The 23,172-nt window shown below is 40.0% G+C and overlaps 1 protein-coding gene across 1 annotated transcript in view; it reads right to left on the bottom strand.

The window, feature by feature from the left end:
* ank2b (ankyrin 2b, neuronal) overlaps window positions 1-23,172 on the bottom strand; it is an 82,491-nt gene that overhangs the window by 48,069 nt on the left and 11,250 nt on the right. Inside the window, exons 2-8 of the mRNA XM_030780510.1 lie at window positions 16,499-16,600; window positions 9,141-9,239; window positions 6,982-7,080; window positions 4,695-4,793; window positions 4,381-4,566; window positions 2,620-2,643; window positions 73-171 (exon numbers count right to left, since the gene is read on the bottom strand). Coding sequence (XP_030636370.1) covers window positions 73-171; window positions 2,620-2,643; window positions 4,381-4,566; window positions 4,695-4,793; window positions 6,982-7,080; window positions 9,141-9,239; window positions 16,499-16,600 — 708 coding nt within the window. The remainder of the gene's footprint in view (window positions 1-72; window positions 172-2,619; window positions 2,644-4,380; window positions 4,567-4,694; window positions 4,794-6,981; window positions 7,081-9,140; window positions 9,240-16,498; window positions 16,601-23,172) is intronic.

Here is a 23,172-nt window from a genome sequence, read left to right as displayed (position 1 = left end):
AAAAATAAAACTGTGTGTGTGTGCGTGTGTGTGTGTGTGTGTGTGCGTGTGCGTGTGTGGACACACTCGTACCCTGGCAGTGAAATCCACGGCAGCCCCTCTGTTCAGCAGCAGTGTTGCAACATTCACATTCCCATAATGGGCAGCAATGTGCAGGGGTGTGAATCCACTCTACAACACAGGAGCAAAAGAGACGCAACAAAGGAGAAAACATGAGAGACCATCCTTTACCCACACCCTAAAAACCATGCTCCAGCATAGAGTTGACTCTATATGCTAAGTGCTGATCTAGGAATAGTTTACTGAGACCCCAAATTAATAAACATTACATTAAGTTCAAGGGCCAAACTGATCCTAGAGCTGCACTTCTTGGCAAAGTTTTACCAGCTTGTGAAAAATGCCACCCTGACCGCATCTTGACTCTAGATTACCCAGCATGCAGCAATCACATGAAGCATCTCAGGTGAGAAAACAATATTTAAAAAAAAAAAAAAGAATAAAAAGAGAGTAGGAATCAAAAAAATTCCTTGGACATAGAAGAAGGACAACATAAAAATACGACCTTTTATTCAACCTCACAAACCCCCAACACAGAACTCACCAATACATACACATACACACTCACATACACACTCAGAGAGAAAGGTAACAGTCATGCAAAAAAAAAAGAAAAAAAAAGTCCGTAGACTAGAAAACGAATAATTCAACAAAAAAAGAAGAAGGACATATTAAGATAAGAACAAATAAAAATGAAAGAACTGAGGAACATACAGGCTCAGATTTTCTTAAAATACAGGGCAGAAGAGAAACCAAAAAAACTTAAATGATCAAAAAAGATTATTTCTCATAAAATAAAAAAAGAAAATGAATAAGTGCACTATTTGACTGTATGTTATATCAGTAACCAAATCACATTAGGGTTATGATAAAGTAGAGATTTTAGAGCAGTTTTAATATGTGAAATTCTTGCCTTACCTTTCCATTCTGTTAGTCACGGTCCGATTCAATGTGAAAACATTATTTACAAAAGTGTGAAGGATATATTGACTATGTGATATACATTCAAAGCAGGAAATGGTGCAAAAAAACCAAAACACTTTTGTGCAACATGCTCTATAGTGCATTAACTGGAAAGAATCGATTTAACGAAGCCAAACATTACCATAGATTTAAGATCTTTTGATGTTGATAACTACAAGGCATGCAATATTAAATAAATAAAAAAAACTGGACAGCTAAATTTTCAAAGCATTCATGTAATCAGATACAATTTGCATACTAGATAAGCAAACTTGATCTTATCTTACGTATTCATTCATTATTTCATGCAGAAATGGCAGAAAATGCGGATGTATATTTTAACTTTTTAACTGTGCTTAAACTTAGAAAAATAAGCTTCCACTAAATATCACATCATTTTCATTACACTACAGTTACATAATCCCTGCAAACTGACATATCTAATAAGCAGTTTCTCTGGGTACTGGGCAACATTGAATAAATTAGTAACAAGTAAGAGATGCATGCATGCCATGTAGAGATTATAGTCAGAAGTATGTACGATACATTAGGTTTTGGACCTACAAGCGATATAGTTCAATCTTATCGGTCTGAATGATTTGCTTGTTGTACACTGGTTTATATTCACGTGCATCTCAATATGAGTGGCATTCAGCAAGACCTTTTGTAACTGCTGTTAAATGTTATGAGACATTAGGTTTATAATGATTACATGGAGAATTCACAACTGTAAAATAAAACAAAATGGATACATTAATGGCAATTTCCATTCTGCGGTTAATCTATTTGGGATTTCATGATTCCCTTATCTATTTGTTACAAATTACATCCTGAAATCTGATATCAAGACGTCAGGGCTTGAACAATTTCCGATCCAATGATGGAAACTCTGAAAACACTTGTCACTGTGATTTGCAAACTCACGAGTTTTAATGTTGTTTTTGACGGCACAAGGTGCTAATGAATTCCCTTTACTCCAATGTCACGGCTCACTGATTTGACCACGTTAAGGCATAACAGTGGTATGCCATAAAGGGGGGGGGGGGACAGTGGCCTCACGTTGAGCTATTATATAAATGTGCCCTTACAGTTTGAAACCAACTGAACATCAGGACCATGAGCACTAATCCCTCTGAACAGAGGATTACCAATGTTGTAATGATGCGGTGCAGTCTCAGAGCTAAAGATTTTTGGAACATAATTAATATACATAAAAATAAGACATCATTACGAATCAGAGCAAGCATATGGAAGAGTGAAAAAACAAACAGTGGAAGTGACTGATTTAATGCAAATATAAGAGGACAAACAGCACTTGATGTTTTTTGGGGGCTTTTTTACCAAAAAAGACGGAAAAGTAATTAATGTGTATAATATTTAAGCGGACGTTTGAAATGGTATATCGGATCAGCCATGCATTTACTTAAAAGTGAACGCGTTCCGGTTATGATGAAAGCATGAGAAATTGACCTGATGAATTTTTGCGTGCAGAGTGGATAGAAAAGTACAGATAAAAAAATGAACGTGTAAATAAATAAATAATATTCTAAAAAAACAGTGGAACGGATGAAAACTTCAGAACTAGAGAAATGCCTATACCTCAGTAGTCCTATTGACCATCATCTGTAGCAGTGAAAAAACAGGTAAGGAGAGAGTGTTTTGTTATATTCAAAACACATACACTCACACACACATACACACACACATACACACACACACACACACTCTCTCTCTCTCTCACACAAACTGTGCATGCAAAGACTTGTGAGGACACAGAAAGTGTAACATTTTCTTTGGAGATTACAGTGATATTGAACACATTTCTATGCATGCTTAAGTATCATCAAAAAAATTCTAGTTCATTAGTCCAGCTCAAATTAGAAAAAGACTTCAAGTACTGACTATCCCCAACTCTAAGACAAAAAATGGGATTTGGGCTATTGTAAGTCTGGACTTATGACCTATATTTGAGGATGCCCGATATTTTAGCCTCGCCAATAATACCAACACATTGTTGCTTTTCGGATTCATACTAACCCTGTTAATATAGGCAGTGCATTGCATTTTATCGAGTGTTCTTTCATTTGTTTTACATGATGCGTTTTTTGGGAGGTTTTTTCAATCATGATAAGTTTCAAACATAATTGTGTCTGAGGTAATTAGAGAGAAATATCAAACATGTACACACAAAATTCACAAGAGGGTGCTTTCTGATGTGTACTGTCTTGGAAGCTTCAGTTACATAACTGAAAAAATATCTTTTTTTAATGACAGTGCAAATTCAAATGTCAAGAAGAGATGTATAAGCATAGCTACCTTATCATCGTTCATAACTCAACATTTTGCTATTTTTACTTTTTTCCTCAAACCGTTACAGACAGACTGGAAAGTTGTCAGGACACAAATATGATGTAACACCAAGGTCCAGCTGACAAATAACATATTTTGCTTACCCTAAAATATCTTTTACAGTGTTAGACTTTAATGTTTTGAACAAACAATGTCTGATATTATCGTTCTTTGGCTTTTTAGCTCATATCAGGCAACCTCACACCGCAACACGTCGACATCTTCCCTTATCTCCATGACATCAACTTTTTTCTTTCAGTCTCCAAAGCGAAAAGCACACCTTTTTCTCAAAAATACACAAATATATATACACACACATTCTTTCCATGTCCCCTGTTGTGTCATAGGGTTTCATGCATCCATCAGTGTGTCAGTCTGTATGATCCATACAGAATGCCACACGATGTTACGCTCTGCGCTAAGTTCAACTGTGACACCAGGGGGCGCTAGCAACACCAAGAGTAACAGTTGGCTAAAGAATGATGGATAGACAGATAAAAGACTGAAACCCGGATAGCATCAGGATGAAGACACAGGACACAGGCACACTGAGACTGGAGAGGAAAGAGAGAGAGAGGAAAAAAAAGAGAGAAAGATAGAGAGAGACACACACAGGACAGGATGAACTGGTGCAACGTCACACTTTTTTGTTACAGATACTGTCTATGATCAAAGGCACTGACAACATAATGACAACGAGATGAAAACTCTTGCTGCTCACACTTGCCCAACCCCCTCCTGCAACACCACCACCACAAAACAAGGCACCAACGGTAACATGCTTGATTTAAAGAACAACTGGGCAAGATGCTTATTTCAAAAAGAGGAGGAAGATGGCATCGGTCGTAGACAGTGGACAAGGTCGTTGTATTGCAACACTTAATTGCGACTCCTTAACCTTTGTCACTCCACCCTCCACCTCTACCCATCTCCTTCATCCTTCCCCCTTTCCCCTCCCTCATGACCCACCCCTCTCTTTCCACCACCATTTCAGCATGTCCTCTGGCGTACCTTGGACTGGACGTCTGCATTGTGGTCATTCTGCAGGAGCAGGGCCGCAGACTTCGTGTCATCCTTGCGGGCTGCGATGTGCAGGGCAGGCAGTCTAACTTTGCCCTTTGTGTCATTCTCCAGGAGGATGGATACGACCTGGTTGTGACCCTGCTGTAGGGCAATGGCCAGGGGAGTGAAACCATCCTGAGGTAATGGAAGAGAAAGTAATCACTGAAACAGTAAGATAATAGTGCCTTGTTGACAAAGAGAATACACAAGAACTCTCTCTCTCTCTCTCTCTCTCTCTCTCTCTCTCTATCTATCTATCTCACCTCTGTAGCTGTGCTCTGGTTCCCTCCATTCTCCAGAAGGTAGCGCACCACATCCTGATGGTTCTCCTGGGCTGCCATGTATAAAGGTGTGAAGCCATTCTGAATGTGGAAAGCACACAACACGCTTCGGTTAAATTTGATCGTGAGTGGAAAAAAACACCAAATGTCAAATGCCATTAAACATTGTTTACTAGTTTTCTCACATTACCACTTTAAAATTTCATCATCTTTCACAGTCAAGGAATCTTTGGTTTACACTCCCTGAGTTTGGCCTCTTTGTTGGAGCCTTTAAGGTTTGTGGAGGCCTTCTTCTCCTACCACCACACTTAAATCATTTCTGGTGCAGGAGTCAAAGTTTTCTATGCATAACTCTACTTGCTTCAAAATCTGTACACAGTGCATGAGACTGGACAGGTGGTTCAAGATAAGTGATTTATTTTGTACATATTTACAAGAAAAGATGAAAATTGACATAACTAAATACATTCCACTCCATACCTATACCTCTCCACCTAAAACACCTCCCCTTACAGATCCAGCACCTCCCCTTATACTTCCAACACCTCCGCATGTACCTCAAACACCTCCCATTGTACTTTAAGCTAGAGCCCGACCGATATATCGGCGTGCCAACATTATCGGCCGATATGAGCTACTTGCCAATATATCGGTATCGGCATTTATAACGGCCGATAAATGACAATTAGAACAGAAACGGAGAGACGGAAGAGTTATGAATTTTGTCGTTGCGTAGTATGTCCTCTAGAGGGCACACTACAACTCCACTGTTGGCAACATGTGCGAAAACAATCGGCAATCGGCTGACCCAAGCAGAGTCGAGCAGAGTAGTCCACAATGGAGATCATCTCTGTTCACGGTAAGCTGTTAACTGTCACATGAAATACATTACTCAAATAATAATAAACATCCCCCATCACTTCTCCTCTTAGCCCAAATAAGCTTGACAACATTCATATCAGCCACGCCTGGTTTTGCTGCAGTAATGTGAAAGCCCGTACCATCAGTCAAACATCAAAATTATGTTAAATGTTAGGGTATTTGAGTGGTGTAGGCTAAGCTGTCGACAAACTTGATTGTAGGTTTATTTATTAGACAGTGTGGCAGTTCTAGCAAGTAAACAAACAATGGTTCTATCATTTCTCCTTCTTAACTTCTACAAATTTTCTGGCAACATTGCTTACAGCAGTTTATAACACTATCCATTGCTAAATGAGGTTAACCACAAAGCTAGCGAATGCCATGTTTATCAGTGGAAGACGGCTAACGTTCATGCGTATTTAAACTATAGAGTTTATCTTATTCTGCCTAAATGAAGCAATGGCAAATATATCTGCGACTCGTATGTCTGTCGGTGCATTGAAAGTTGTTCAACCAGAGGGGCAACGTACATAAACGTGAGCTGAACAAGTATCTAACATGGCTTGGTAGCCAAACAAAGTTATCTAGCTTCTCTTTCAAATGTGTAGCATGAAATCCCAAAGTCGCAAGTCCTCATTGCAAGCAGCCTTTAGTAGTAGATGCATTCATCAGCAGTGTTTACTCTAGGTCACTATCAGTCTACTGCATAGTCCAAGATGGCATATTTTAGACGGCGCCAAACGGTGGTTGAAAAATGATTTCTCGTTGCTTGCATTAGACAGAATTAAAAGTTAAATATATATATATATATAAACAAACAAAAAAAAACGTGTCTGTGTGATTATAAATATATTTTGTTGTACCTTTGTTAAAAGTACCATTTATGGGTACCATTTATGGCAACAAAACAAGTTTATTTTTAAACTGCATTATGTCTCTTAAATAACTACACATAACAAATGTTAGGGTAAATCTTTGTTTATGTTATGGGTTTCTGAGAAAAAAAAAAGGAATATCGGTCCGATATATCATTATCGTTTTTTAAAATCCTAAAATATCGAAATCGGTATCGGTTTTAAAAATCCTGTATCGGTCGGGCTCTACTTTAAGCATCTCTCCTTGTACCTCTCCTACCTCAAACACCTCTCCCGATTCCCAAACCAGCTCTCCTTATACTTCAAGCACATCCACCTTCTTTAGATGCCACAAAGTGAATTGCCAGTGATCATACCAAAATAAAGGCCTGTGTGATTTTATGCATAATACTCAAATACACTACACAGAAACATATTCCAATCCAAAAATATGCACAATAATCATCTGCACTACTTCTTTAAGTGACTACAATGCTCCTAATAGAAAGAGATGTTATTATGATCTGTGACAGTGTGTTGACCCATCCTCTCACCTGTGACTGTGCATTGATATCTGCTCCATGTTTCACAAGGATCTTCACCACGTCCCCCTGCCCTGCTAGAGAGGCAATGTGTAGGGCTGTGTTCCCTTTCTGAAACACACACACACACACACACACACAGACAAAACAGTCAGCCAAAATGGATTGCACAACAAAGCAGAAAATGCAACGGAGGAGTCGCTATGCTGAAAAATTTGAGAACGATCAGAGAATGATCCCCAACACCAGAGGCGTTCAGTCCCAGTTTGCCAAATGCCCCCACCGATTTATGAGCACACATAGTGATGAAGAAGTCCTTATGTCAGAGTAAATAATGTTAATGAATGTGTTACAAGGTCCTGTTTTGCTTTAGTTCCCACTTAACTAAAAAGGTCATGTTACATTACATCACATTAACTCATTTAGCAAATGCTAAGGTTAAAGGAGATGTTTCCTTTGACAAGTGCCTGTAGTTAAAGTAGTACACCTGAGCAAAGCGGCAAGCTGCAAAACAACCTAACACAACCTCTGAAATGAATAATACGTCACTAAGTAATTAAATCAAACTGAGGACTGGCCGCTCTGACCTAATCATGGTTTGTCTGTCTCAGAATTAATCTGATATATTAGAGATTTAAGACTGAATGTTCTACATAAAGGGCCTATCAGGGGGGCCTTCCATTGGTTGATTGGTTACGGGGATTATTGTATTCTCCATGACAGATAGTTTGAAATAATCCAGAGAAACAATGAGAGAGAGGGATAATAAAGATTTATCACTCTCACCAAAGGGAGTCTGAATTGCCTAATTATTGCTTTGCTTTAATTAGTGTGTGTGTGTGTGTGTGTGTGTGTGTGTGTGTGTGTGTGTGTGTGTGTGTGCATGTGTGTTCCCAACCAACACTGACAAAATAAGCTTTAAAATATGTGGTACCATGATGAAACTAATCACCAGAACGAAACCGCTCATAAACATATCTCATTCTAACACCTCGTACGAACTCTGGGCCTGGCACAGAGAACCTCAGCATCTGTTTTCATCGGTGGCCTGGCATTTAAAACCTGACTCCACAGCTCCGAAAACACGAAGCAAGTGGAGCTTACCTCATTCCTCAAGGCTGGTATTGTAGAGATCTTTAAAAGCTCTTTCTGAATGACATATGCTGCCTGTCTGGTGTCCAGCCCATATCTGAGCTGGCCAAGTTGTAATGTGACATGGATATTCAGTTCAGGATTGGAGTCCTATTTTTATTGCACTGGAAAGGTTGCATTAGGCCAAGAGAGGCAACAGAAGGGGGGCTGTAAGGACTTAGGCCAATGCAAAACTCTACATGGCAACCACCACCACCGCCCCCCCCCCCCCCCAAAAAAACTGAGAAACACACAATACATTTGTGGGGAAAAAAAGGTTAAAAATATCACCATGCATTTTCCTCGCTATTAACAATTCTAGGTCAAGAGTGGCAAGCTACTTTTCATGCATTAAAAAGATTATGCTTCCATGAAGATTTCTTTCGAAATAACTTTTTTTTTTTTTTAACCTAAAGCGGATTTCAGTCTCTGGAAAACAGTCAAAGCAAGGTATGCCACATTACAGACATAAAATTTCATTTCTTTTTCACCTTCCACGTCTTCCACATCATTTTTTTTAATACCGACAAAAATGATGAATTTAGCATTCATCACAGTAGAGGACACATCAAAAGATCTCCTTTAAGGGTTGAGGAACGGACCCTAGCCATTCATCAAACTAAACCAGGCCAGTCGTACTCTCGCAGAACGCATCTTCACACCCGACTCATGTTCTCGTATGACACATCCAAAAGAAGTAAGAATGTCTGGTACGAACTCAAGTCCCCCATTTCATTTTCTCTTACAGTGTCCACTACGAGTGCTCGTATAACGGCTGTGTGAAACTGTCTGGAAAATACTGAAGAAAAAAATTCCTTTGCGCATCAAAATTATTCCAGTACGATGAGTGTCGCATGATTTTTCTCTGATATAAACAGCTGCAACACCAGCCTCAGCAGTATCTCACTAACCAGTCCTAAATGTCTCAACTGTCTCCAGCACGAAAACAGGTTTATGATCAACACTTCCACTAAGCTTAAAAACCCTCCACTTCCATCGCGTCAGGGACTGAACCAAAGCTTCACCCGAGTCGGACATACCTTGGTGGCCGCGTCCACTGCAGAACCTCTCTCCAGCAGCTCTTGCACTAGGTCCACGTGTCCTTCCTTGGCAGCCAAGTGCAGAGCATTGAGACCATTCTAGAAAAAAGAGAAAAAAGCAATTAGTATTCAAACCTCCACTGTCAACAGAACAGACAAAGAGTTCCAAAGATGAAATGCTAAAGTAGGAGAAAGGGTAGAAAGAGAGAAAGAGGGGGAAGTGAATATACCTCTTCCTCCATCCCTCTGCCTCTCTGAATTGGCTATGACACAGTTTTCTTCACACGCACGCGGGCACACACACACAGACGCGAAACGCGCGAGGGACAGAGTTAAATATCAGAGTGTATGCTGAAGGTCAGAGTTCTGCTGTGTCACAGCGAGATGGAGATGGGCCAGTGCGTCAATGAGACATTCATTATGTTGAAATACTGAGAAAGATGACAGTGTTGCAACAGCTTTTGGCTAGTTCTAACCTGTACCTCGAAGGGCAGAAGCATAGAGGCAAATTCTGATCAACCACAGTGAAAACAAATCTCCACTGAAAGGGGAGCTTGATGCATCAAATATCTTTTTAAAGTGTACATTTCTGAAAAAGCCATTATCTCAACCCTAAACACAAGCGTATCATTCTGGTGTGATCTAGCCCAGATTAATAATCTGTTTATAAAATGACTGCTCCGGTCAGAATTTACCGCGTGACATGACAAGCCAATCACTTCCAAAGACATGACTTACATGAAAACATAATTTAAGGGGGACCATTTATATTGAAATTGCAAAAGTACAAAACTGTGTATGAGGCAAGGTTATGGAGCAGTGCATGTTTCAGGAAGAGTTGAGTGACTGGACCAAAGCAAAGCTGCTAATGTAGGAAGACTGCCCCCTCCCCTCCATGTCACGCAAAAATGAATAAATAAATAAACAAACAAAAATAAATTCTACATGTAAAAGCCTTGCAGAGAAACACAGATTAATTTTCAATGTCACTCCAGACAGATTATGGGAGGGATTATGAATCTCATCATATGCCATCTTATGCCAGTGTATGCCAGTCCAGCAACGTTGAGTTCTCTTGTTGCACCGTTTGATGAACGAAAATAATGCTTCAAATAATAACGTCCAAAACTGTGCGAACGCGTGATTCTGACATGACGCGTCCAAAATATAATCTGTCGGCATTTCCATGTTTCTGTCACGCGTTGAGACAACTGTGTGCCGAGTGGGCTGAACCATCAACGTTGTGTACATGCTCATCTCCAATGGAAACACAAAGCCACAAAGGAGCAGGGCAGATATGACTTCTCACTCCTCATTCACTTTATTTTTAGCTTCTTCTGTCACTTCATGAGGCACAAGCTCATGTGATTTGTGAAAGTGTTGCAAGCGCACTCATAATCATTCGCTCTGTGTGTGTGTGTATGTGTGTGTGTGTGTGTGTGTGTGTGTGTGTGTGTGTGTATGTGTGTGTGTGTGTGTATGTTAGCCTTCAATCATCTAGAGTAATCAGACTCCACCCTACCCCACCCCACATTTTCGCTCCGGGAGTAACAATGGATTTCAGAATGGATTTCGATTTAAAAGTAGAACTGCAAAAAATAATGAAACGTGTGGAAAGCCTAGAATATCATTTAACACTTGTCTTCCTCCAGTGCCTGGAGCCCTGTGTAAGTCAAAGAGGCTGAGTCAAGAACCCCTGCTAGACCCACAGTGTGTCCAGAACCTGCAAAGTCACACCTACCGTATTTGTCTCTATTTTCTGGTCCATTTTGTCAATATCTCATTTCCTCTGAGACTGGGCAGCACTTCCAGTGCGAGCCTCTCTTCACCACCGTAAGCCTTAGGACTTTTCTCATTACTACTGACAGAGTAAATAAATAAACGCTCTCAATCCGCTCCGCTCCGCTGCGGTAAACAGAGAATGATATGTATCACATCGCACCCTGAGGACTCCTGCACAGGGCTGTGGAGAAACACTACACAGGAGGAGCGCCTTTGGCTTAGAGATGGTAAGAAGGAGTATTTTTGTCTCATTTTTGAACAGTGACAGGTTTAGGTCAGATACATTTCAGCATCAGATACCATTTAATCACCCCTCTCTGTGTCACCTCGCTCCTGCCGACTGAATTCCCTGTAGACACAATACTATCGGTTTATCATAGACCCACCATATGGGTGTCTATACTGTATATACATACATACGTAGATACATAAATACATGCATCCATACAGGCATTGATAAAGATTGAATAAAAAGCAGTATAGATTTAAAATACTGGCTCCGTCGCCTAGGCCTCTGTACCTGCCTCATTTACAGCCCCTTCCCCTCACTGTAGGGAGAGGTGAACACAGCAGCTTAATGTTAGAGGAAATCAGCACCTTCTGTGCTATACTGATCTATGCAGTGAGGCAAGGCCACGCACAAATGTACGTCACTGACTTTACAGATGAATGCCTGGCTCTGTCGTTCGTCTGAGCAGACGAAAGCGGGTGGCGGACCAATCAAAGCTCCTTTCCACCCCCTACGCCGGGTTCCCGAAAAGGACACCCACCCTCCCAGCTTCCATTCCTTCATTCTCTTTCTTATTCGTTTGTGAAAACCGTTTTGGCGTTTTCAGCAGTTGGTTGCTGTCTGGTTTAACACCCCCGTTCTGTCCTAGATTCACCCACGGGAGACGCTAACAGTGCTAAATCACGCAGCCTCTGTTTGCCAGAGCTTCATTATGTCACTGCCTCTGTAATGTGTTCCTGCAATGACTCATTCATATGGAAATTAGATTTACAGTTCATTTCTCCATGGTAGCTGTTCATTACACAAACAGGGTAATAAGATATATTTTGTGATAAATATAATAATTCCTCCTGCAGAGACCAGTCAATGTCAACATAAATCCTACTTAATTATAAGATCATTAATGATGACTGATGTGTGATACTGTGTTATGTAGATATATTGATATTTGTCTAATACCTGTTCACTCTCTGTGAAAAGCAGCTGTTGCAGATAAAAATCTGTGTATTGAGATTCCCATGCTGTTTTCTATCAGCTAACCCACGGTCCAGTTGGAGGTAAGAGAGAATTATGTTCAATCTCCCCACTGGAAAAACAATACAAATTACATTTCGCCAAGGGAAACTGTAACTTTGCCACACAATTCTAAGTCATTTACGAGAACTGGTAGCTGAATGCGATAGTAATTTAAATATGTATACTATAACAATGATAATAATTTAAATATGTATACTAAAAGTATTCTTTTAGAACAGAAAGTCTCTACCCACAGTATTTATAGTTTAAATGTCATAAAACTGTACACTATGACAAGCAAAATAAGGACTTACTACAACAGTTTATCTCATTTAAACTGGTCCACTGGGAAAATCAGACCCACATCTATGTGGGAGATTGATTTATAAGCCAGCTGTGCCCCGTTTGATTGGTTGCCCTATGAGTGAGGTCCATGGATTTTTCAGAAAATTAAGTTGGATCTTGAATGGTTGGACTGTAATTTGAAAAATCTAGAGGAAATCACATGTCCTATATATATATACATTTTAGGCTCTTTTTCTGCTTTATAAATGTTATTAGGTCCCCTGATGCCTCAGTGAATTTCTGTTTCAGGAGTCAGTTCCTGTTGCCAGAACTGACCTGAACTTTAAAACGATTTCAGCTCCATCCAAAAACGCCCACATTAACAATCAATTACCACTCCAGTCCTTTACATCACTTTTCTCCAGACAAGCCCAGACAAAGTGGGAAACAGCTAAGACTTTGCAGGCTGATTGCTGAATAGCATATCTTTAAAAGTCCCAGAGAAAAGAGGCACGGAGGTGTCTGGTTCAGAGGAGTTGTCAGGGAGACGAGAGCACAAGGAGACATGAGGCTTGTTGAGAAGCTGGCAGTCAGACGTATCGTTTACAGCGGCGCAGAACTTCAATCAAATTACTGCCTGATAATAAATCTCGTGAGAATTTGGACAAATGCATGCAATGAGATTATGGCAAACAAGAATGTTACTGGAGAAATCAATCATGAAAAAAGAAAGAAAGCGGAAAAAGACCTGTCTTAAGACCTACATACAGTATATTTTTAAACTGTGGTTTGCTCACTGACTGCTAGAGGAAAGTCTCTTGTATATTTATATGTTTTAGGTATTTGTGTTGGCTGTTCTCTGAGTATTTTTAAATATTCTTTTTCTTTATTCCAGAGATTTGACAGAAGTGAATAAAAAGTGAATAAAAATGTGTCACTGAGGAGAACGAGTGCTTTCAAAGCAGAGACTAGAGACTCTCTAGAGCTTCTCTGTATTATGGGAAGGTCAGCATTCTACCATTTCAGATTCTAGGAAAAGCAGAAGAGACCACAGCGGTCAGAGATGGGGATGTAAGGCAGAGAAGAGTGACTAGAAAAAAATATTGTGTGTGTGTGTGTGTGTGTGTGTGTGTGTGTGTGTAATCTTGGATTCTATTCATGCATAAATGTAAAACTAAAAACTTGGAGTAACAATGTTTTTATCATTTCTTTTCTATATTACATACGCGCTCGTGTGTGTATGTGTGTGTGTGTTTGTGTTTTTGTATGTATGTGTGTGAATGTGTGTGTGTGTGTGTGTGTGTGTGTGTGTGTGTGTGTGTGTATGTGTTTATAATCTTGGAGTATTCATGCATAAATGTGCAACTACAAACTTGGGATGAGAAAGTTCTTATAATTTGTTTGGTATATTACATATACTTCATATATTACCTATAACACACATGGGTATGTATGTGTGTGTGTGAGTGTGTGTGTGTGTGTGTGTGTGAGTGTGTGTGTGTGTGTGTGTGTGTGAGACACAGAGTAAGAGAGAGAGAGAGAGGGAGAGAGCAAGGAATTCAGAGGGGTCATGGTTGGCCATTCAACTTGTCCATATCCAATTGAATTATTATCTATTTATCAAAGGTTGAAGATAACAACCAGTATGTAAGGGAAAGGCTATAGTAACAACATCAAGCACTGAACCGACAACTGAAGCACATTCCCCCCACAATCTCTCTGGGTTGACGTTGTCACAACAAACCGGCAACAGGTGCTTGAGGCTGGAAACAATAAAAAAAAAAACTCTGTCAGATTTGCGTTGGTGACAGATTCGTGCGGATCAGCTGTTATCAGGCCCAGAGGTTGGAAAACGTTCCCCTCTAACAGTGTGTATTCCACCACATAAAACACCGACAGCATGACAGACAATCACGGACGACAGAGGGGAGAAGTCGGGGGAGGAGGGGGGAGCCCCCCCCCCCCCCTCCCTTGTGACTCCTGTTTACCACAGTGAACAAACTCACGGTTGCCATGGCACACTTCTTAACATGGTATCAGCTTTCAGAGACCACCTCCCCATAACCCCCCCCCCCACCCTTCTCATATTCCCCCACCCTAGATAAAGAGATGCCACCTAAAAAAGCAACAACCTTTCACTATCTAAAACCTACAGCATGGATTTGGCAAAAGGGAGAGAGGCGCGGTGTCAAAATGAAACAGGAGGAGCAATGTTACTCTCAACAACGACTCATTAGACTTTATAAACATTATGTTACCACAGAGCGTATTTACGCTCTACTTTACAAGAGGCTCTCGAAAACCTAGGAGTGGCCTATGCTTTGGAACTGCAAACATAGCAGTTAAAGGAGGCAGGCGGCCAAAGAGAGCCAAAAATTGTGTGCCTGAGAATTAATCCAAAGTTGCTTGTATAAATTAGTAGGCTTGAGTTGGTATAGATGACTGAAAACTGAAGTCTCATTCCTGAAACAGGGGTAACCAGACCGGTTAACCAGGACTGAGTTGCAAACAATGCTAAGAGTAATCAATCTTGAAATATGGATTTAAAGATTAGACCTTTGTCGATATTTGTAACTGACAGCTTTTGCAGAGTCAGACACACACACACACACACCGTTCCGCCTTTTCTCCCTCGGCTTCGGCATGGGGCTGGGAAGGTGTTCGTGCTGACATTCCAGTTGCTATGACAACAGTTCACCCCAGTCATAAGTGCTTTCAAGAAAAAAGAAGGAGCACTCGTGACATTGTTCAGATGTTTGGGCAACCAACAGCTCATTTCCCCCAGTCAAATGCCCCTTTTCTGTAAAACAGCTCCTCTATTTTGGAAATGTAATCAATTTCCATGGCAAGACAGTCATTGGCAATAAGCTCTTAAAACGTCAAGCTCAATGGTGGATGAGTAATGAAAGTTAAGAGGTCCTGTTTCCAAGGATGGCTGTCCTTCTGAAGAAATAGAAAAAAAGAAAACCTCTTGAGATGCATTGAGAACTGGAAGCTAGCCCAAACTGTCACTTTGCTGTAGTACTGCGTTGCTATTGGACACCATCTGTCAGGCCCACTGTTGCCTAGGTAAAGTTTACACCAATCAAATCCTTCTCTAAATGGTTGCCTTTTTGAATGTAGACCAAACCAAGATACCAAGCAATAGAACCAAGCATTTAATTGCAGATTGCTTTGATGACTCCGAGAGGCTGAATCACTGATACTGTGTAGCATCAACACTATAAAAAAAAAACCAAGATCTCTGAAGATAAAGATCTATCTTTAGAAGAATGGTATCATTTTCCCAGTACGGTTAAGAACAAGGTTATCGACTGGAGCGGGTTGCATAAGAAACTGACAGACACTTCACAGCTTGTTCCCTATTGGCTGAGAAGGTCACAAACGTCCCCTCAGATTGACTGACACAGAATGATGACCACGCAAAGATCCTCAAGGGCAGAAGGATTTATCGAATAAAGAGTGAGTGAAATGGACAGGAAGACAGAGAATGTTATTATCCTCAAAAGGGGGCACACCTATTCACAGCGACAAGCAGAAACGATTTATTAAACGTGTCTTTTCTCAGAAATGTAGAATCAAACACTGTCTAAACAAATATTTAACCGGGGATCACTAATGTGTAGAGCAGGTGAAACAGGTTCGTTTACCACAGTTAAACAACTGAAGCCAGATAGGATCGAGGCAAGTCATATCGCCATAATTATGGACCAGAATCAATAAACAGGATTCTTAGACAGTAAATGTGAAGTGCATATTGAAACAATCTTGTTTTTTTTCATGACTACTGAGATGAAATATGAGCTGGTGCCTGCCCTGATAAGCGAGAGGTTTCTTTAAAAAAATATGTGTCTTGTATGGTTGTGTGTCCTATCCTACTTTCTTGAAGCACTGTAAATACAGCATAAAACAGCTGTAAGCTAGTGTGAAAAGTCCTACCAAATTGTACCTGGGCACTTCTTTTCTTTCTCTGTACAGGAGCGTAATGTAGTGCTGCCTGTTGTGTGTGTTTGTGTGTGTGTGTGTGTGTGTGTTTCCCTCCTACCTGGTTACATGTACTGATGTCCACGCCCCCTTTCAGGTACTCCAGTACCTTGTCAATGTTTCCTGCCCTTGCTGCTCGCAGGAAGCTGGTGTTACTGTCCGACTGGAATAGAAAAGAGGAGACAGAAACAGTTATAGGCTATTACACTTCAGTATAAAACCAGGACGCGTTCACAACAAAGCGCAAGTGATGAATTTCAGGTCAAAGTGAAAAGTACCGGAAGCTGTAAAAGTAAATTTGCTTTTGTCAAAATACTAGCTCTGTCGTTGTAATATGATTTTAGACTTCTATTTCCACTCGCAAATTTCTCCTCTGAATTGTTTTTTTGTAAGCAGGGCTGCTTCACAATCAAACGGAGATTGTGATTTTAAAAACAAATCTGCCATATCTGAACATCAGAGCTATGAAGTCAATTTCGGTCTCATTTCAAACACCATAAGGCAACCAAATTAAAAAAAAAAAAAAAAAAAAGATAGAAAAAAAGAAAGAAAGAAAGAAAGAAAGAATACTAATGCCGCATACAGCTGCAATGCATCATTCAAGCCTGACCAAGCAAACTGTAGCACAAGGATAAGAGAGAGAGAGAGAGAGATAAAGAGAGAGAGAGAGAAAGAGACAGAGAGAGGGAAAAGCTACAGCCAGTCAGAGGCTCCCAGAGTACCAGAAGTTACGCACAGCTTGTTTACTGAGTCGAGGTGCTGAGTCAGCGTTCTGTGATGGATCTGATGAAGGACTAACGCATCGAATAAACCAAGCGTCTGTTTGTTTCACCACTAAGTGACGAATAAAGCTTTATCATTCATTAAATAGCAAATGTGTGTTTCTTCACATTAGCATGTGTAAGTGTAACGTTGAACATATGAATGCGATATGTTGTTTATCCTAAGTGATGTTGTCTTCGGCAATAATTTGACAGCTGAAAAATATACATTATATTTACATATACAACAGAACAATAAGATAACATAGCACAAACTTCACTGTAGCACAGAGGTGTAAAAACTCAAGTGTTTGTGCCAATTATTTGTATGAAAGCAATTTACTTCGACAAAGCTGTTGTTTGTTTAAATGAACAGAACAAAGTCTGATTTTTCAGTCCCTGGAGTTTAAGGGTGATGCATTTATTTTCGATTTGACTCCTCTAGAGGGGGAGCGTGGGGCTGCTCCAGGAGTCACTCCCCGACACAGGGGGGCCAGCCCCACCTCCACTGAGGAAAACTACCCAGAGCAATCCACAAAGGTGATTTAAGGACAACGCCCAGGTGAGCTAACCTCACCGCGAAACAGAGAGACAACACTGCAGCAAACAGTCACAGTACTGCACATGAAGTCTCTTACCAGATGGAAGACTTTTACGCCAGTTTCCATCGCATATACACACTGAGGATAAAAATGTGAGAAGGTTCTGGATGGAAGGATACATTACGAATGCTTGTGTGTTGATCAGAGAACCACTGATTGGGAAAGAAGATACTTGCTAACTTGAATTTGGACCAAACTGAGACCATATAGTGCTTCAATATCACAACAATGGCGTAATACACAATAGATGTCAATATAAGAATCTAACACAGAAACTAGATCAATCAAGTCTAGTTATAATTTAGTTGATACTAAAGGTTTTCCACAGTAATCAAAATGACATCCCCTTTACAAATAGCCACAAGCCTCATATTTCAACATTTATTATTGTTTTTAATGAAAAGACATAGCGTCCCATTGAGGAAAATGAAATCGGATTATGCTCAGATGGAAACAGAGCACGTATTGTCTATAGATACACAATAGCAGCAGTGAGATGACACAAACAGTCGAGCAAATATTCATCTGACCATAATCTCTGGTCTATGTCTGACATTCTTAAATGATCCACTTCAGATCTGTATTTTTACCATCAGCTGTAATGAGACATACCATCTGAAACAACACGACTTTTAAACCAAGCGCTGAAAGATTTCACAAAGAATTCATTGTCCTTTTTCACAAAAAAAAAAAAAAAAAAAATTCTTCTTATGAATCCTACATAAATACTTTTCGCAACCACAGAGCAATGTAATCTACAGATCTGAAACCGCGTAGTAACAAAGCATCTAATGTTATTTCGCACTGAGTTGTAAAATATGCACTGAGTTGTAAAAATGGGGTAATGAGGAACTGAGGCTGCCCCAGGAATCTCCCATAGACACAGCAAGCTGTGTCCCAGCACCAACTGAAACCCTCCACCTCTACACGTTAAACATTTTAAAACCACACAAAGAATACACCTGAATGAACAAAATACAAAACACTGCTTATGACTCATTGCTGAGCAAAGGGGGGGGGGGGGGGGGGCATCTGAAAGTGATGGGAACCGAGAGGAGAGAGTTTAAAAAACTGTCTCTCAAAGAGAAAATCAGTGGACCGGCAAGCATAACGTTGATCTCGTTGCACATCCATCTTCCTAAATCCAATTATGTAGGATTAAAAGCATTCAAGAATCTCTCCAGACTATTTTATTTTAAGTAACTAATCATACTTCCACTCAAACTTGGTACCACAGGCTCACTGAAAATACATCATAGCATCCGCACGAATATCAGAAATGAAAAGAGAGATAAAAAAGAAAGAAAACATTGAAAGAAAGAAAGAAAGAAAGAAAGAAAGAAAGAAAACATTGTGCGTTGAAGTCAGACTGCCCTTGCTCCCTCTGGTATGGTATAAAACATTCATTTAGAGAGTGCTTCTCTGCTCTAATCAGCAGGCTGTGTAGGAGATTATGAATAATGCAAGTACGTCATGACAACCAATGATGTTAAAAACATCTTCACCCCGCCCGGTAACCAAGGAGACAAGCAAAACTCATTTCTTTCTTCAAATATGACAACCGGGCCTGTCCTTCAGCAAAAAAGATTTCTGCAAAAGAACTGAGAGACATTACCTCTCATTTTATCGACTCTCTCAGTCTGGTGTCTATGCTTGACAGGCTTGTGTATAACCTAAGAGAAGAAACTTATATCAACAACGGGGACTTCACTGTTTTAATGCTGGAGTTGTATTTCCAGACATTTTAAAAAATCTTGAATTTTTAAAAATATTTATGCATGAGGCACCTATCAACACGTAACGGTAATATTTTTTTTAAATTACAAATTAACCAAATAGATGAATGTTCACACCGTGATCGCTCCTACTTTATTCCAATGGGTGGGATCCATGGGTAGACTAAGCTTTATCTGTACTGTGTTTGTGTATTTGATATTAGATCATTAGTCTGAATGCTGTCATTTGTAGCACTGAGGAACTTTGTACTACACATAACATGTTCTGCTGATTCTGAAGCACAGATTTACTCATAAACATGGGCTACTCCAGGCAACTGTGCTCCTGCTGACTGGAACGCTAACACGCTCCGCAGAGACAGAGTAACAGAGTCTATTCTTAGGTATCAGGGAAACATCACGCATCCTGAATGTTTATATGTCCCCTCGATAAACACAGGCGCCAACCAGGGGGGAACTGTTTTTCTACCCACCCTCCCCCTCTACACTTGGTTTCTGACGTCACACGTGGACCAGCTAATGTGAGTACATTTGACACTGAAACCCCCTTTGAAACATCCAGGACACATTGCTTTATCGTGAGGAGACATAAATAAGAGATAATCTGATGAAAAAGAAAAAGAAAAAAACCTGTATTCTGATTGGACTGAGCGCCTGTCATTTAACCTGACCGAGACACTACACTAACGCCGTCTATGAATTCAAACGACTCAGAAATGGAAATCCGAAAATCCCTGAACGCCCTGATCCGCGAACCAGTGCGCCACTTAGGGTCAAAAGCTTCAAAACCCTCTCCTCAATCAAAATAACCCCGAATTAATCATCAGCAAGCATGGATATGATAATTCTCTGTCGCTCTGATCTCACACAGGTGTACCACTCAAACTGAAAACCCATAATTCTGCTCCAAAATTCAAATAACCTTGCAGACCTGCATGCTAGCTTTTTTTTTTTTTTTTTTTATCAGTAGCATCAACACTTGCAACTTAAATGTTTTCATAGCACAGTACCAAAGATCAGCACAACGGTTTGCTGATGACACAAATTTTTTTTTTTTTTTTAAAAATGACCAATCAGCATACTGCCCTGATTTCTGGATGTGCACACACTTTGAGATACAGCAAAAGCAAAAAGTATTTTATTCAGTGCTCTGGTTGTGTATCGAAAATATTACAGCTGTATTCGTTGTTTCATTTACTATGAATACCATTTTTATACTACAATAGCCTTAGCAGACTTCACTCACTGCCCACTCACAAGATTTTTTTCTTTGTTATTAAAAAGCAGATATTTTTAATCCTCTCTTTGTGCATAGCCTTGCCTCATAATGCTTTTCTTTACACACAGATATCATTGTTTTTCCTTAACGACTGTCTGGTGCACCAGTTCAACACAAATAAAAATGTTGAAACTCTGTGTTTTAACTGAAACCACTCAATATGACCTATCTGTCCTTCTCCCATGAGGTTTACCTCGCTTTGTGTTTTACTAAAAATGAAATATTGCGAGACCTGGTTTTGCATTCTTTAAAAACGGCATTCATGCATGATGCTTTCTGCCTATGTTTGGGAAGCGCTCATAAAAAGTAGGAAAAAAAACAGGTAAGGGATTTCCTGACTGATTCCCATCATATTCTGTGTCATGGATGTTTTTGGAATTGTATCAGAAAATTTGAGTTGACCTGGGCCTTAAATATTATGGAAAAATAGGTACATAATGCAGAGAGTAAATTTGACATGGTAGGGAAGAAACACGTTACATAATCGCACTAGTGCGACAGACACTACTGTCTGCTGTTGTTTTACAATTAGATCATTAACAACAGCTCCATGTTACATGAAGAAAGTGCAACTGACATTGTCTCAAGCATCAAATAATATAATGCATTCTGAAAGTACTTTTGCTTGTCTGTCATGCACCCGGGGTTACCCCAAATCACACCACTGCCGGATCTGATGCTGTTAAATGACAAGTTCCAAATTATGACCTCAGCAAGGAGTGCTTTAGTAACAGTTGTGGAATTCATCCTTCACAGTCTTGACATCCATCCCAGAATAAGCTACCTATCATGTCAGGCCAAAAAAAAAAAAAGAACTCTTGATTTCCAATGATGCGAGCTATTTGTCTTCTCTAGTCTCTGCAGCAGTTCACCCTAAACACACAGCCAGAGAACATCTTGTACAGTACCAATTTTGAGTAAAGAAGAAAAAAAAAAAAAAGAAAGGAAAATTCATGATATCCTAGAATTTCTAGAACATTCCTCATGTTGGTCACATAACACATACACAGAGACACATGTCCACATACTCTGGCATATTTTAAATAGCGTGCATGTAATTATGGATAGAGATAGATAAAAGTATATGAGTCACACAGCATGTGTCAGGCTGCAGTGTTGTATCATTTGAGTAATGAAAAGATACATAAGAGAAAAGGGGCCTGGTGGGGGCACCAGAAATCAGATTAATTTCTGGTCATAATTACACGTAAACCATCTTTATCTGAATTTTATTAATTATAACAGACAAAAGAAGCACAGTCTCCCTTTACCCACCCCACTGATAACGAAGTCAGATTATACGTGTTATCTAATTCCTTTTTTCGAAAATAGTGTGAAGTCAGAAAATAGTGGTGAGGCGATGTGTTCTACGACAGCAGCTGAGTAATGACGTCCAGCTGGCATAGACAGGGGGTCAAAGTATCGTCTGAGTCATCATGCTTCCACAAAAGACCTGGCCAATCACAGGCCTGACCCTTTTGAAGCACCTGTGTCTGAGACCAGCCTGAGATGTCCTACTTAGACGACTCATCAACACAGCTGTTTTTCAAGGCATTCAACACATTTTTTGGTGCATTGCAGACCACTCAGTCCTTGAAGTTATTCCAAACCTGTTTTTCTTTGTTTCTTTTGCCTTCTTCCTGTTGTTTTTTTTTTTTATCTTCTGCTGCAGTGCTCAAAACCAGAAATCCAGGCGATAGTGTTAAACTCTGGCCAAGGAGTAAGTTCTGTACAAGCTCTCAGTGGGGAAACGGAGGGTGAAGGTGGACTGGTGACTAAGCACCTACTTTTTGCTGCATTACAGAATTGTCCATCAGTCCTGAAAGGACTGAAAATGTTCCAGAACCATATTACAGTTAAGCAAAAAGAAAACCTCCTTGAGTCTCAAGAGATACAGACTATTACTCTCTCCACTCATCCCTAAAACATGCTTTTTTTCTTTTTAACTGACCACTGCTACTCCACAAATCAAGCCAATCATATGTCCTTATAACATCAACAACCAATCAGATTCCATCCCATTAATCTACCATGTTATGCCATGTTATAAAAATTAAAGTTGTTACATCAATGATGATGTAATCATTTAGTGACTCGGCTGCAAGCTGGTCTGAAAATTCCTTGGGTCACTGAACAGCTTTCTTTAGACTGATCTTGTGTAATCAGATAGAATGTATCAGAACAAAGCTCAAAGTTTAAGCATGTAGAGAAAATACGGATTGATTACTGAAATGGGAATAAAGTTTGTGAAACATACACAAACAAACAATGGCAGGACGAAGCAGCCTGTGTCCAACTTCTAGAAAAAATGCAGGAACAGAGACTTGAATAACTGTGTACTGGTCTTCTACAGACTC

Source organism: Chanos chanos, chromosome 7, assembly GCF_902362185.1.
Source record: "Chanos chanos chromosome 7, fChaCha1.1, whole genome shotgun sequence".
Classification (NCBI taxonomy): domain Eukaryota; kingdom Metazoa; phylum Chordata; class Actinopteri; order Gonorynchiformes; family Chanidae; genus Chanos; species Chanos chanos.
Note: the sequence above shows the minus strand (reverse complement) of the source record. Positions and strands in the feature narration are given on the sequence as shown.